Source organism: Mytilus edulis, chromosome 1 (assembly GCF_963676685.1).
Source record: "Mytilus edulis chromosome 1, xbMytEdul2.2, whole genome shotgun sequence".
NCBI classification, from domain to species: Eukaryota; Metazoa; Mollusca; class Bivalvia; order Mytilida; family Mytilidae; genus Mytilus; species Mytilus edulis.
The window spans coordinates 76,187,305-76,200,446 of record NC_092344.1 but is presented as its reverse complement, the minus strand read 5'-3'; the positions used below and the strand labels follow the sequence as shown (position 1 = coordinate 76,200,446).

Genomic DNA, 13,142 nt, shown 5'->3' with positions numbered 1-13,142 from the left:
GTCATCTGCTGTTTCACATTTCTGTCTGAGATATTTCACTAATTTGAAGTCAAAGCTTCTTTTTATATTGCACATAACTTCATCCAATATGTCATACAGCAACACATTTTTAGTACATTCAAGGTTCTTCCCTAGATATGGGAGATGACATTCTTGGAAATCCTTCTGGTACAACCTTTATATATACAAGGTCTATTGTTTAGTTGAATTTTATTGACATTGAAAGACCAATGGGGTCACCCTCATTTAAGTGGTCTCAGGTAGGTTTTCATTATATATTTTTTTTAAGTATCAAACTGGCACATTGTGCCCTCTGTAAATATGAAAGACAGAAAGTTAACCCTAATTCCCCCTTTTTTAATGAACAAAACAAAAAAACTTGGAAACAGTATATCTGAAATTTATAAAAAAAATGAAAGGGAGCTCATATCAATAGATATAAACAATTCACCAAAGTTTTATGCATATTGGTTGAAATGTTTTTGAATTAATGTGCGACTTGTTGAAGTCAGATAGTTGACGGACAGTACGACAGACAGAATGACAGACCAGAAAACATTATGCCCCTCTACTATCGTAGGTAGGGTATAAAAATACAAATACAGGTGCCAATTCCAATTTTAGTATACAATTATAAGACACTTTTAGAGATATAACTAATAATGTCAACTATAAGATTAAAAACAACATGGATTATATAAAAGGTAGTAATATTGTAAAGATGTCAGTTACTATTCACAGGCAAACATAATCACCATATTAAATCCTCATGTGAGTGGGTAAATTAAAAATAGTAACTAACTTACTATCCTGTTCACAACAGCTGAAAAAAGATTGATTTATTGATTGATGTTTAACACCACTTTCAGCACTATTGTGCTATTTTGTGGCGGTCAGTTTTATTAATGAAGGAAGCTGCAGTGCCAGTTAGAACTACCAATCGTCAGTAAGAAAACTGACAATCCTAGTAAATAAAGTTAGGAATTGAGTACATCTGCCACATGCAGGATTTGAACTCACAACCTTAGTTTTGACAGGTAATGATTCAGTAGTTCTGAAGACCACTGAGGCCTTGGAAAAATGAAAAAAAAAGATGTAATGTGTATAAATTTATTGTTTATTTTTATTGTAATACTACAATTATATAGCTTTTTTTATCTATAGTAAATCAACAAAAGAAGCACTCTTAAAAATTTATTATAAAGATCTTTAATAATCAGGAACTATCTTCTAGCACAAAAAGGTACTGTGGAGTCATTATTATTCGTGGGATACTAACTTTCCTGCATTTCTTTGGTACAGGTGAACAACAAAATAAAAAGTTTAACAATTGACAAATTATACATAGGCTTGTATGCGGACATCGGCAAAACCACGAAATTAAATATCCATGAATATGCAAGTTTTCCATACACCATGAAAAATTGGTACCCATGAAAATAAATGAAATCCACAGTTTTCAGCATACAACAGTAAGTAGAATATTCCAGAAATAACATTAGTATTTTTTTTTTTTATCTTTATCCTGGATCTAATATATAATTGTTTCCCAATTCACTTTTTTTTTAATTCAACATTCAAAATTAAGATGACTCCTAATTTCTCTTCCTGGAAAATTCCTTGTTCAAGAATGCCAGGATTGCTCATACAATTAGCTAATGTTTACCCTGTGTTGACTATGACATTATTGTTAAAAATGCAAAAACAAAACAAATCCCTGAAAATCTAGTAATGACGAAAAAAATGCACTATTACATAAACTAATACTCAGATCTAATACTCATATGTGTAACTATTAAAAATTATTTACACCCGGAAAACCTTATAAGTAAAAATATATAAAGATAGATATTAAAAATTTACTTTCAAACTGACAAAATGATTGCATGTTATGTAAAACTCAACAGATTATGTCAGTGTTTGGTCTAGAATATGAAACTTGAGTTTTAGACTTGTTTTAGACTTCCGCCTATAAAGACATGAACGAAAATTTAATACTTATGTGAAGAGTCAATAACACTCAATGATGTGCATTTCAACTGTAATTTCATTTTTATGCCAGGGTTCTAATTTCGGGGATTTTGTGAACTATAAATACATATATGCAACCAATACCAAATTTCCTTTATGTGTTTTTGCAGAATTTGTGAAAAACAAAAACATGAATTCAAGAATCAACGAGAATTTTTTTTATCTTTAATTAAAAAATTTAGTACCCACAAAAAATAAAACGAATCACATTATCATTATTTTAAGCAAATATTCATTTCAACTACTGGTATAAAATAATGTTAAAATGACAACACGTGACAAATTTACCTATGTTAAAAATGTCTAAAAAAATCATAAATCCACACGGATGAAAACACTTGATTGCACTATTATACTACTGAAACAGTACAACTATTAAATTATACATTTAACAGAAAATGACTTAAGCTTCAATAGAAAATTCTCCATGTTACCAAACTGATGATACAATACTCACTCTTCTATAAGATGTTATTTGAATTCTAAACACAATTATTTAGGAATCATTTTCAATGGTAGAAATCTGGTGAAAGATAATTATTCAATATTTCGTTTTTTATTTCTATGCCCTATTTAGTATTTTACTGTAATCATAACTGATCAAAGGGATTTCATGTTCATATAAACTGCAAAACAGAAAACAATGCTGCTAAAAATGATGAGAAAAAGAACCCAATTTATTAAATTAAAACAAATGTGGTTGATGAGGATATGTTATAATTCAGAATACAGAGCTTGTAATGAAAGATGTGGACTGATTGATTGATTGTTGGTCCTTTAATGTCCAGTGGAAAATATTATTTATAATGTCATTGCTTATAAAGACAGAAGATGAACAATGTTACTAAAAGGACAATGTATGATAGAAGTAGATGGACATATTGACAAGGGCATTACAGCCAATAAATACATTCAGATAACTAGGTATTTTTTTGTGACTGTTTATCTTGCAAAAAAGGTCTATTAGTGAATAAAAGTACTATAAAGGTATCGTTTTCTAAATTTCATGGCAATGGGTACATTCAAATTTTATAACATATAGAGTGGGGCGCTCATATTTGCCGTGGACACAATTTCGCCGTTTTATGATTTTGAGGTATAAAAACTTCAAAGGATGGTTGAAATTGAATAAATATGCCAGTAAATTATATTTTTATAACAAATATGATTATTTTTGAAAATGAGACCAAATTTCGGCACTTACCGCAAAGGACCGAAAAACGATTTTCAGCCAATTTCCTGAATGAAAAAAACGATTTCAAAGAAATATTTCTTCAGTAATTCTTTGACTGATTGCCCTAAATTTTATTTTTTTTACACCTTTCAAATGTCTGCTATTCATCTATAATGAAATTTATTTGATAAATATTGTTTAAAGCTGCAGTTATTTGGTTTTAAAATAGATGTGTAACAACGGCAAATATGTGTCCCCTGTTGACAAATAGTTATCAAAAGTACCAGGATTATAATTTTATACGCCAGACGCGCGTTTCGTCTACATAAGACTCATCAGGCATCAGACAAAACATCAGGAAATTTCAAGCACCCTTTAATCCAACATTTCAAATGATTTTTCTCAAAACAAACACGTTTTAAAGCTAAGAATATTTTGAATTTGAAGTTATCTTCATATAGAAATATCAGTATACTTCAAAAACATATAGACCTGAACATAAACTGAAGAAAACATGGAAAGATATGGCGAAAATGAGCACCCCACTCTATAATTCCTAGGGAATTTGAGTAATTGTTTGACATGTGTTTTTTCCACTTCATTGCTGATCATGCTATTCAACTACATATTCTCTGGACTTTCAACCCATTTTATTCCATTCCCTGAATGACTTATAAAGATTATAAAAAATATTGTGCAACAGATTATCTATGATTCTAAAATCAATCAGCAAGATGTTAAACTTTGATGACTGGATGTAATACTGATAAAGTTAAAGTAGACAGAATACTGATACCATGGTATAGAAAATGAAGAAGTTGACAAATATAAGATATGGAGGGAGCACATAAGCAAAGCTAGATTTTTGAGTAGGATTGGATTGCTCCAGCTGGTAGACTTATCATAAGAAAAAAGTCAACTAGACTAAAACCCAAACTCCAGACCTGCTGGCATGACATAAATGTTAACAGAGGTACAATTTTATGAAATTTTATGAAATTGTACCAGTCAAAAGGTCTTTATTTGGAGAAAAATATGTCATCTGTAGCTAAACACAAGCTCAATCTGTATGACACTACTATATACTATTAATGTAATAGCAATCTAATCAATTCATTTGGTCATAAAAAAAAGTCTTAAGCAAATTGGTTTCAGATTGACAGAAGTACGAATAAGGTAACACTACACTTATTACCAATAACTTTAAATGATATGAAATATAAATCTAAATAATTTTACATTTTGAACTGGTTGTTGACATTATCTGCATTAATTATGATTTTTAAATGTTTTCATGTAAATATCAAACTTTACATGATGAAGAAAAAGATAAACATGTGTTTAATATTTACTAGAGATCATTTAGATACATGCATAGATTTTAATGATTAAGGTAAGGTACAGTATAAATTTTTACACCGGTTTAAAAATTGGTAAAAAATGTTCTAAATATTTTAAAATTAAAAAAATAACACATTATTAATGACCTCTTTGCTAGCATTTATCTGTTCACATTATTGTACATTTCCCCTCAATTCTTTTATACAAAATAAGACAATTTTACCAAAACAAAGACTAAAGCTTAAACACAGAGACAGAAACACATACTATATATAATATATTTTGGAAAGACAAGATAAAAGCAATGTTTGGAAGCATATGAAAAATTCTATTTATGGTCTTAGCCATGATCTACCTTAAATGTATATAAGATAAATATAAATAACTAACAACAAAAAGAAATATAAATAATGATTAAATGAATCGAGGTATGTGAAACAATCTTTGGCTAAGATCTTGTGTTGACAGTATGGGAATTTCAATCTTTGTCTTCTTCCTTATCTTCATTCTCCTGTTCTTCAAATTCTCTCATTGAATTTTCTTTCTGCTCTTTTATGATTTCAAGTTGTTTTTCTGTAGGCAGGTCAACTGAAAACATATAAAATAAGGTCTGTTGTAAGGTTCCATGGCATGCATATTATAATAGCTGTAGAATAGATGTGCTGAACTCCCTATAATGAATGAAGATCATATTTTGAAACATAGAATTATGAAAAAAATCTAGTGGTAAATAAAAATTTCTTTTACATATGTAATATTTATAATAATGAAAATATATCTTTTAATTCATTTTGATACCAAAATATCCTTCCTCCCTCCTCCAAATCTCAAAGCAGGATAAAATTTTTGCTGAATGATGAAATCAAGGATAGTTAATTCAGTTATCAACATTCTTTTCCTATTTAAAACTAGAGGCTCTAAAGAGCCTGTGTCGCTCACCTTGGTCTATGTGCATATTAAACAAAGGACACAAATGGATTCATGACAAAATTGTATTTTGGTGATGGTGATGTGTTTGAAGTTCTTACTTTACTGAACGATTTTGCTTCTTACAATTATATCTATAATGAACTTTGCCCATTAGTAACAGAGAACTATATTTGGTAAAAATTTACATAAATTTACCAAATTAATGAAAATTGTTCAAAATTGACTATAAAGGGCAATAACTCCTTAAGGGGTCAATTGACCATTTAGGTCATGTTGACTTATTTGTAGATCTTACTTTGCTGAACATTATTGCTGTTTACAGTTTATCGCTATCTATAATAGTATTCAAGATAACCAAAAACGGCAAAATTTCTTTAAAAATTACCAATTGGAGGGCAGCAACCCAACAACCAGTTGTCCAATTCATCTGAAAAATTCAGGGCAGATAGATATTGACTTGATTAACAATTTAACTTCTTGTCAAATTTGCTCTAGATGCTTTGGTTTCATTGTTATAAGCCAAAAACTGCATTTTACCCCTATGTTCTATTTTTAGCCGTGGCGGCCATCTTGGTTGAATGGCCAGGTCATCAGACACATTTTTCAAACTAGATACCCCAAAGATGATTGTGGCCTAGTAGTTTCAGTGGAGATTTTGTAAAAGATTACTTAGATTTATGAAAAATGGTTAAAGATTGACTATAAAGGGCAATAACTCCTAAAGGGGTCAACTGACCATTTTGGTCATGTTGACTTATTTGTAGATCTTACTTTGCTGAACATTATTGCTGTTTACAGTTTATCTCTATCTATAATAATATTCAAGATAATAACCAAAAACAGCAAAATTTCCTCAAAATTACCAATTCAGGGGCAGCAACCCAACAACCGATTGACCGATTCATCTGAAAATTTCAGGGCAGATAGATCTTGACCTGATAAACATTTTTATCCCCATGTCAGATTTCCTCAAAATGCTTTGGTTTTTGAGTTATAAGCCAAAAACTGCATTTTACCCCTTTGTTCTATTTTTAGCCGTGGTGGCCATCTTGGTTGGTTGACCAGGTCACGCCACACATTTTTTAAACTAGATACCCCAAAGATGATTGTGGCCAAGTTTGGATTAATTTGGCCCAGTAGTTTCAGAGGAGAAGATTTTTGTAAAAGATTACTTTAATTAACGAAAAATGGTTAAAAATTGACTATAAAGGGCAATAACTCCTAAACGGGTCAACTGACCATTTTGGTCATGTTGACTTATTTGTAGATCTTACTTTGCTGAACATTATTGCTCTTTACAATTTATCTCTATCTATAATAATATTCAAGATAATAACCAAAAACAGCAAAATTTCCTCAAAATTACCAATTCAGGGGCAGCAACCCAACAACCGATTGACCGATTCATCTGAAAATTTCAGGGCAGATAGATCTTGACCTGATAAACATTTTTACCCCATGTCAGATTTGCTCTAAATGCTTTGGTTTTTGAGTTATAAGCCAAAAACTGCATTTTACCCCTATGTTCTATTTTTAGCCGTGGCGGCCATCTTGGTTGGTTGACCGGGTCACGCCACACATTTTTTAAACTAGATACCCCAATGATGATTGTGGCCAAGTTTGGTTTGATTTGGCCCAGTAGTTTCAGAGGAGAAGATTTTTGTAAAAGTTAACGACGACGGACGACGACGGACGACGGACGACGACGACGACGACGGACGCCGGACGCCAAGTGATGAGAAAAGCTCACTTGGCCCTTCGGGCCAGGTGAGCTAAAAATGAACAGTAAATATCATGTCTGGGTATTTTAAAGATCTTAAAAACTCAAGTCTCAAGAATTATACATTTAACATGTTTAACATATCTTGAAAACTTTTTGATATTACTACACAGGAGTTCACCTAGGGAGAGAAATGAAAACAAAACAGTCTGAAAAGGTCATCATCTTTGTGTGAAGATTGGGAATCAACTCAAACATAGAAATCCCTAAAATCTTTGTATGCCTTAGAATCTGAAGACCACAAATCATTTGAGTTAATGGTGGGAAAGAACAAAATACTAAATATATCTGCTTGTAGACTAAAAAAATCATTTTATGTATATCTTTAAAGCGACTGGTATCCTAAAATTACATTGGTTTATAAAGCTGAAACAGTAATCAAAGAGCAGAATGCTCTGAGGGATACGATTGCCATAGTTATCATTGAAACATGTACATGTATAGCAGTTCTGCCAACTTTTCACTAAGCAAATGCGTGAGATTTGGCCAAAATTAAAAAGATCAAAGAGGGGAAAAAAATAGATCCAAGGATACTGCCGCAAAAAAGCATGAACATGCGTGAGTTTCACGCATTTTTGGCAGCTGGATAGTAATATTTTCAAAACTAATTCAACTGCACATGCAAAATGTAATAATCTGAATCTGTATATATATAAGCCAGTCCATGTGAAAAGGTACAAAAACGAAAAGTTTATGAAATTCTAAAAAGTGTGCAAAATTATTGGTAGTAGACTTGTGATTTATAAAACACATTTACTTTTCCTCATATCCTTAAGCTGTGAGCTACACGCACCTGCAAGTGTTATGCCCCCTCCCCCCCCCCCCCCCCCCCACTTTAGATTTATCAAGATTTTTAATGAATTATTTCATATATTTCAATCATTTTCAAAGTACAGTTTTAATGGCTTGATTTGCCAATTGATAATGTTAACCCCGGTAGCAGTGGGTATAAGGCCCTAGCTTACGGTGCTGATATCAATGCAATCAGACCGGGCAACGGTACGAATCCCGTGCAACGACGGTTCATTATACTATAATGTTAAATAACTTAACTTTATCTTAAATTTCAATTTCTAAAACACAAGAGGTCATAGTTTTTGTATTTTCCCTCATGTTTTAATGTTGTCTAACTTTCCTTAAACAGGTAAAACTGAAGAAAATTATTGACTTAGTCTTTCTAGTGTCGTAAAATTTTAATTTTCTGGTCGGTATAGCATTTATAGTCCGGGGAACAAATGATTTTACACTTGCTCAAAAACCAAAAATTCAAATATTTCTACGTCTTTTGCTGTTTTAATTGACAAATTCGGGACAGAATAGACAATGTTATGAATGTTTACATTAATGTAATTTTTTTTTCGGATAAAATCGTTTTTCAAAAATAGTATAACAAACTTTGATTACATGTCCTGTAAAGTTTATCAAAAGGACTTTTTGAACCTTTTTGCATGGACTGGCTCATATAGTCACTCAACTTTAGAAATAGCCAATCCCGGATACAAGTGTATGAGCAATGTACTTATTGTGTTTTATTTTTGTACTATCAATTCCAAGATAACTTTCCACAGCAGTCACTGAGAGTGAGAGAAGGTATTTAACTTCGTATCTTATCGCCGTTAATTCTAGGAGGAACCCCATTTTTAACTCTTTAAATATTAATTTCCTTTGGGTCCGTCGGCATGACTCCTTTTCTGTACACACTCCTCTGTTTAAATTGAGATCGTTCTTAATATAATACGACGTTTATCGACATCTAACGAGTTAATTTTTCTTGACGAGTCGAATTGTATTTCGACTGTGACGGAAAATACTTCCGGAAGGGAGACAACTCGAAACGATAATATGGAAGACTCCATTTCGGCTGAAGGGGTGTTAAAGGTAAACACTACATTTATCTTAATTTAAATGATGCATATGATTTAAAATTATGCAACAACAATAACCCTCAATAGCAGACAGACATAGAAAGAATCCAATGAGTTTCAAATTAATCAATGAAGCGGGGAATCCAGAGCAACCACTCAATCTGATACCCCTTGAAATCAAGAAAACTATACGCATGCGCATTAATACATAAACAAACCCGTGACTTGCGATTTGAAACAAGAACGCTTATTAAATGATATGATGAATGGTTCTCCATTTCTTTATGAGAGTACAGTATCAAATATCAGTTTCATAACGGTAAAATCTGAAAAATCTTCACTTCAGTTCTTATATGACAGAAATAGAATTATCGGAATTCAGAGAACTCTCGCATTTATCAAAACTGGGGAATTCCCTCTGACGTGTTTCTAAATTTATAAAAACACTAAATATAAATACTGCTTAATTCTGATTTTCCGTGTTGTTAAAAACACCCATATAGGTCAAGGGAAATATCAAACATAAAGATTATGAGAAGAACATTACAGGAAAGTTGTTTATGTTCAATCCTTTTGCTTGTTTTTATCTTTTAAAGCAAGACAATCATAAGAATCTGAGATGTTGCTGGATGTTTAGAATAAAACGGTTGACGTGAGGGAATGCAGCCCCAAGTCAACGGTAAAAGTCTACAGATTGCTTGAAAGCAATCGTATCCCAAAAACTGTAATTGTGTAACCAGTCTCATCATCATGCCTCTATCACGATAACAAAGAATCAATGCTTAACCATTGTAACTAATTTTAAAACATATTTTAAGAGCCTGACTGATACCTACCTCTATATTGTAAGGATTTCCAAAATTCTGATTGTATATCTATTGTGTCACAAATGCTTGTCACAGCACTGAAAAGAAAACAGTGGATTAAAAAAAAAATACATTTACAATATGTGATTTGCTATGTTATAAATAAGATTGCCTTTGAGTTGTTTTGATAAACCAATATATAGAATCAATTCACATTCACTTAATGTAGAAACTGGAAGACACTTTAATATTTCCAGAAATGAGCATGTTTGTAATACATGTATGTGTAATAAGAAAGCAATCGAAGACGAATATCATTTTATATTAGAGTGTGATAAATATGTAAATGTCAGAAGTAAATATATTAAGATATATTATTATAGAAACCCATCTACCTTCAAATTACTATCTGTAAGAAATATTAAAGAATTAAATAAGCTTGGTAAATACCTGTATGAGGCAGAGAAAATTCGTAACACTTGATTTTTTGTTATGTAGCTTTATTACCAATGTAAATTGTATGCCAAACTCCGCTATATATTAATGCTGTATATGTTTATGTTTATGTAAACTGTATAATTTGTGTATGTATTTAATCTTATGAGCTGTATATTTGCTTACAGAATAAAGAATTATTAGAATACATATCAGTTGTAATCTGTCAACAAAAATAGACAGTTTAAATACTGTAAATTCAGAAATAAATGCGAGGTTTTTATTATTGCGAAAAATGCGACTGCGTTGTAAACGCAATAATTTAAACTCGCATTTTGAAATATTTTATATGAATTTAACCGGATTTTTCTCAAAATCGTAAAAATTAAAATCGCATTTAAGTCTAAAATGACAAAATCGCAATAATAACTGCACGCAATAATTTCTGAATTTACAGTATAGTCATTGAATCATGAAAATAACTTCAAAGGCAACTATGCAACAACTCTTTTAGGGGTTAAGAGTAGGCTAGTTGCAGGGATGAATTTATGACACTATACAATACACCCCCATTTTTCAGAACTTGATTCTGAGCAGCCCATTTTACAGGACCTATGTATTGTTTATTTGTTCTAGTCTTGAACACACTTGAAATATTTGTAACTGTAAGTAAAGCAAACAACACATTCTGTCCCAAGTCCTAAGCCTGCAGTTCAGTGGTTGTCATTGGTTCAGGACTATCATATTTTTTTCTTCTTCAAAAATTGTATTGTTATAAATTAAACCTTTAATTTTCTAAATTGAATAGTTTCATATTTTTTATGATGGTCCTTTTATAACAAAATATAGAGTATGTTTTTTTTTCTCATTGTTGAAAGCTGTTTCCTATAATTGCTTACATCCACTTCATTTTAACCTTGAGTGGATAGTTGTCTCATTGGCAATCAAACCACATCTCCTTATGTTTTCAGAATATGAGGCATCTGAATACAAGACAATCATGTTTCCTTCCTGTATTCATAAAGGTTTATACAAATAAATTAGGTTACTACTGCCATCAGATTTATATCTTTGTCTGAAATTTAATGACATTAATTACAGGCATAGAAAAAATTCAATAATTCTTACCTTTGACTTGGTATCATGGAAGATAAAGAAGGCAAAGGGTCACCTAATAATGTAGAAATACAGTAGGCCATTGATTCTGATGTCATGTCCAAGTTATATCCTCCCTACAATAAACATTTGTAATGATATGTTTTGTTCAAGTCCCTAAAAAAAAGGATCAAACTATCCATATATAATGTTTCATTTATTATTTGCCAATTGTGGAGCAGAATCTGCTTACTCTTCAGGATAACTTTTCATATATGAGTTTCAAAGTCCCTTATATATCTTTCACTTCTTTCAATAGATGATTGAATTAAAAAGTATAACTTTGTACAATTTTAATAAAGAATAGCTTGAATTTATAATTTATTGATTTGGTGGCCTCAGTATTTTTATTGTATTGTCACTAACTATCAATGCAATTATTCACATCAGTCAATTCTATTAAGCTTGGAATAATTAAAAATAAAATTCACCATCTTAAAATCCTACTGAGAGCTAATTTTAAGACAAGGAATTGTTAAAAGTATAAAAATAACAAAAGTTTGACCTAGCAAGAAACAACTTCCAAAAGGAAAGATGAGGTTAACCAATCCATTCTAGTCAATATTCCAGTAGAACTAGCTTTGTTTGTCCTATTCCTGAACTGAAGAAAAGTTACATTGAATCTGCAGACCATCTTTTTAAACAAACTTACCTCTAGTGCCGTGCCAGAATAATTTTACCATGAGCTAGGCCTTTTAACATACTAGTCATGTGACCAAACTAACCTCCAGTGCCAGAATAAGTTTACCATGAGTAGGCCTTTTAACATACAAGTCATGTGACCAAACTTACCTCCAGTGCCAGAAAAAGTTTACCATGAGCTAGGCCTTTTAACATACTAGTCATGTGACCAAACTTACCTCCAGTGCCAGAAAAAGCTTACCATGAGCTAGGCCTTTTAACATACTAGTCATGTGACCAAACTTACCTCCAGTGCCAGATAAAGTTTACCATGAGCTAGGCCTTTTAACATACTAGTCATGTGACCAAACTTACCTCCAGTGCCAGAAAAAGTTTACCATGAGCTAGGCCTTTTAACATACTAGTCATGTGACCAAACTTACCTCCAGTGCCAGAATAATTTTACCATGAGCTAGGCCTTTTAACATACTAGTCATGTGACCAAATAATTCTGGAGATAATCTGTAATTTCCCTGAAATAAATTAAAAGAGACATGTTCTATTTTCTCCAAAGGCTGACAAAATAAAAATTGGTCCTTTCAAACCATGGTGAAACAATTTATAAGATCTTAAATTTTCAAGACTTTCTTTTGTAAATAGTAACCAAGAACTTTGATAATTGATGCATTACAGAATACAGATGGCTAGGTACTTTAAAAGGAGCAACCTAATAAATTCCTTTAAATTGTTTTTCTTTTACTCCAACCTCCAGAAATGGCAAAATTGATATCAACAAAATGAATTCAAATTATGTTCAAAATTCACTTACTAAATTGTCTCCTTTAGCACCATCAAAACCTGCAGCCACTAAAACCAAATCTGGAGAAAACTGAAAAGATAATGATAACCAATAAAGAAATTGAAATTAAATATGATTTTTTACTATGGAAATCAGTTTTATCTTTTCTTATTTGTGTAAAAACATGTTAAACATGAAGACATTG

General features: G+C 31.4%; 1 protein-coding gene across 3 annotated transcripts in view; it reads right to left on the bottom strand.

Annotated features, from left to right (window-relative positions):
- Positions 1-4,541: 4,541 nt before the first annotated feature.
- LOC139490537 (histone deacetylase 6-like) overlaps positions 4,542-13,142 on the bottom strand; it is a 43,036-nt gene continuing 34,435 nt past the window's right edge. For all 3 annotated transcript variants that reach the window (XM_071277345.1, XM_071277364.1, XM_071277354.1), the window contains exons 26-30: positions 12,968-13,027; positions 12,582-12,671; positions 11,491-11,594; positions 9,958-10,025; positions 4,542-5,134 (exon numbers count right to left, since the gene is read on the bottom strand). In XM_071277345.1, the coding sequence (XP_071133446.1) occupies positions 5,025-5,134; positions 9,958-10,025; positions 11,491-11,594; positions 12,582-12,671; positions 12,968-13,027 (432 nt within the window). In that variant the 3' untranslated portion in view covers positions 4,542-5,024. The remainder of the gene's footprint in view (positions 5,135-9,957; positions 10,026-11,490; positions 11,595-12,581; positions 12,672-12,967; positions 13,028-13,142) is intronic.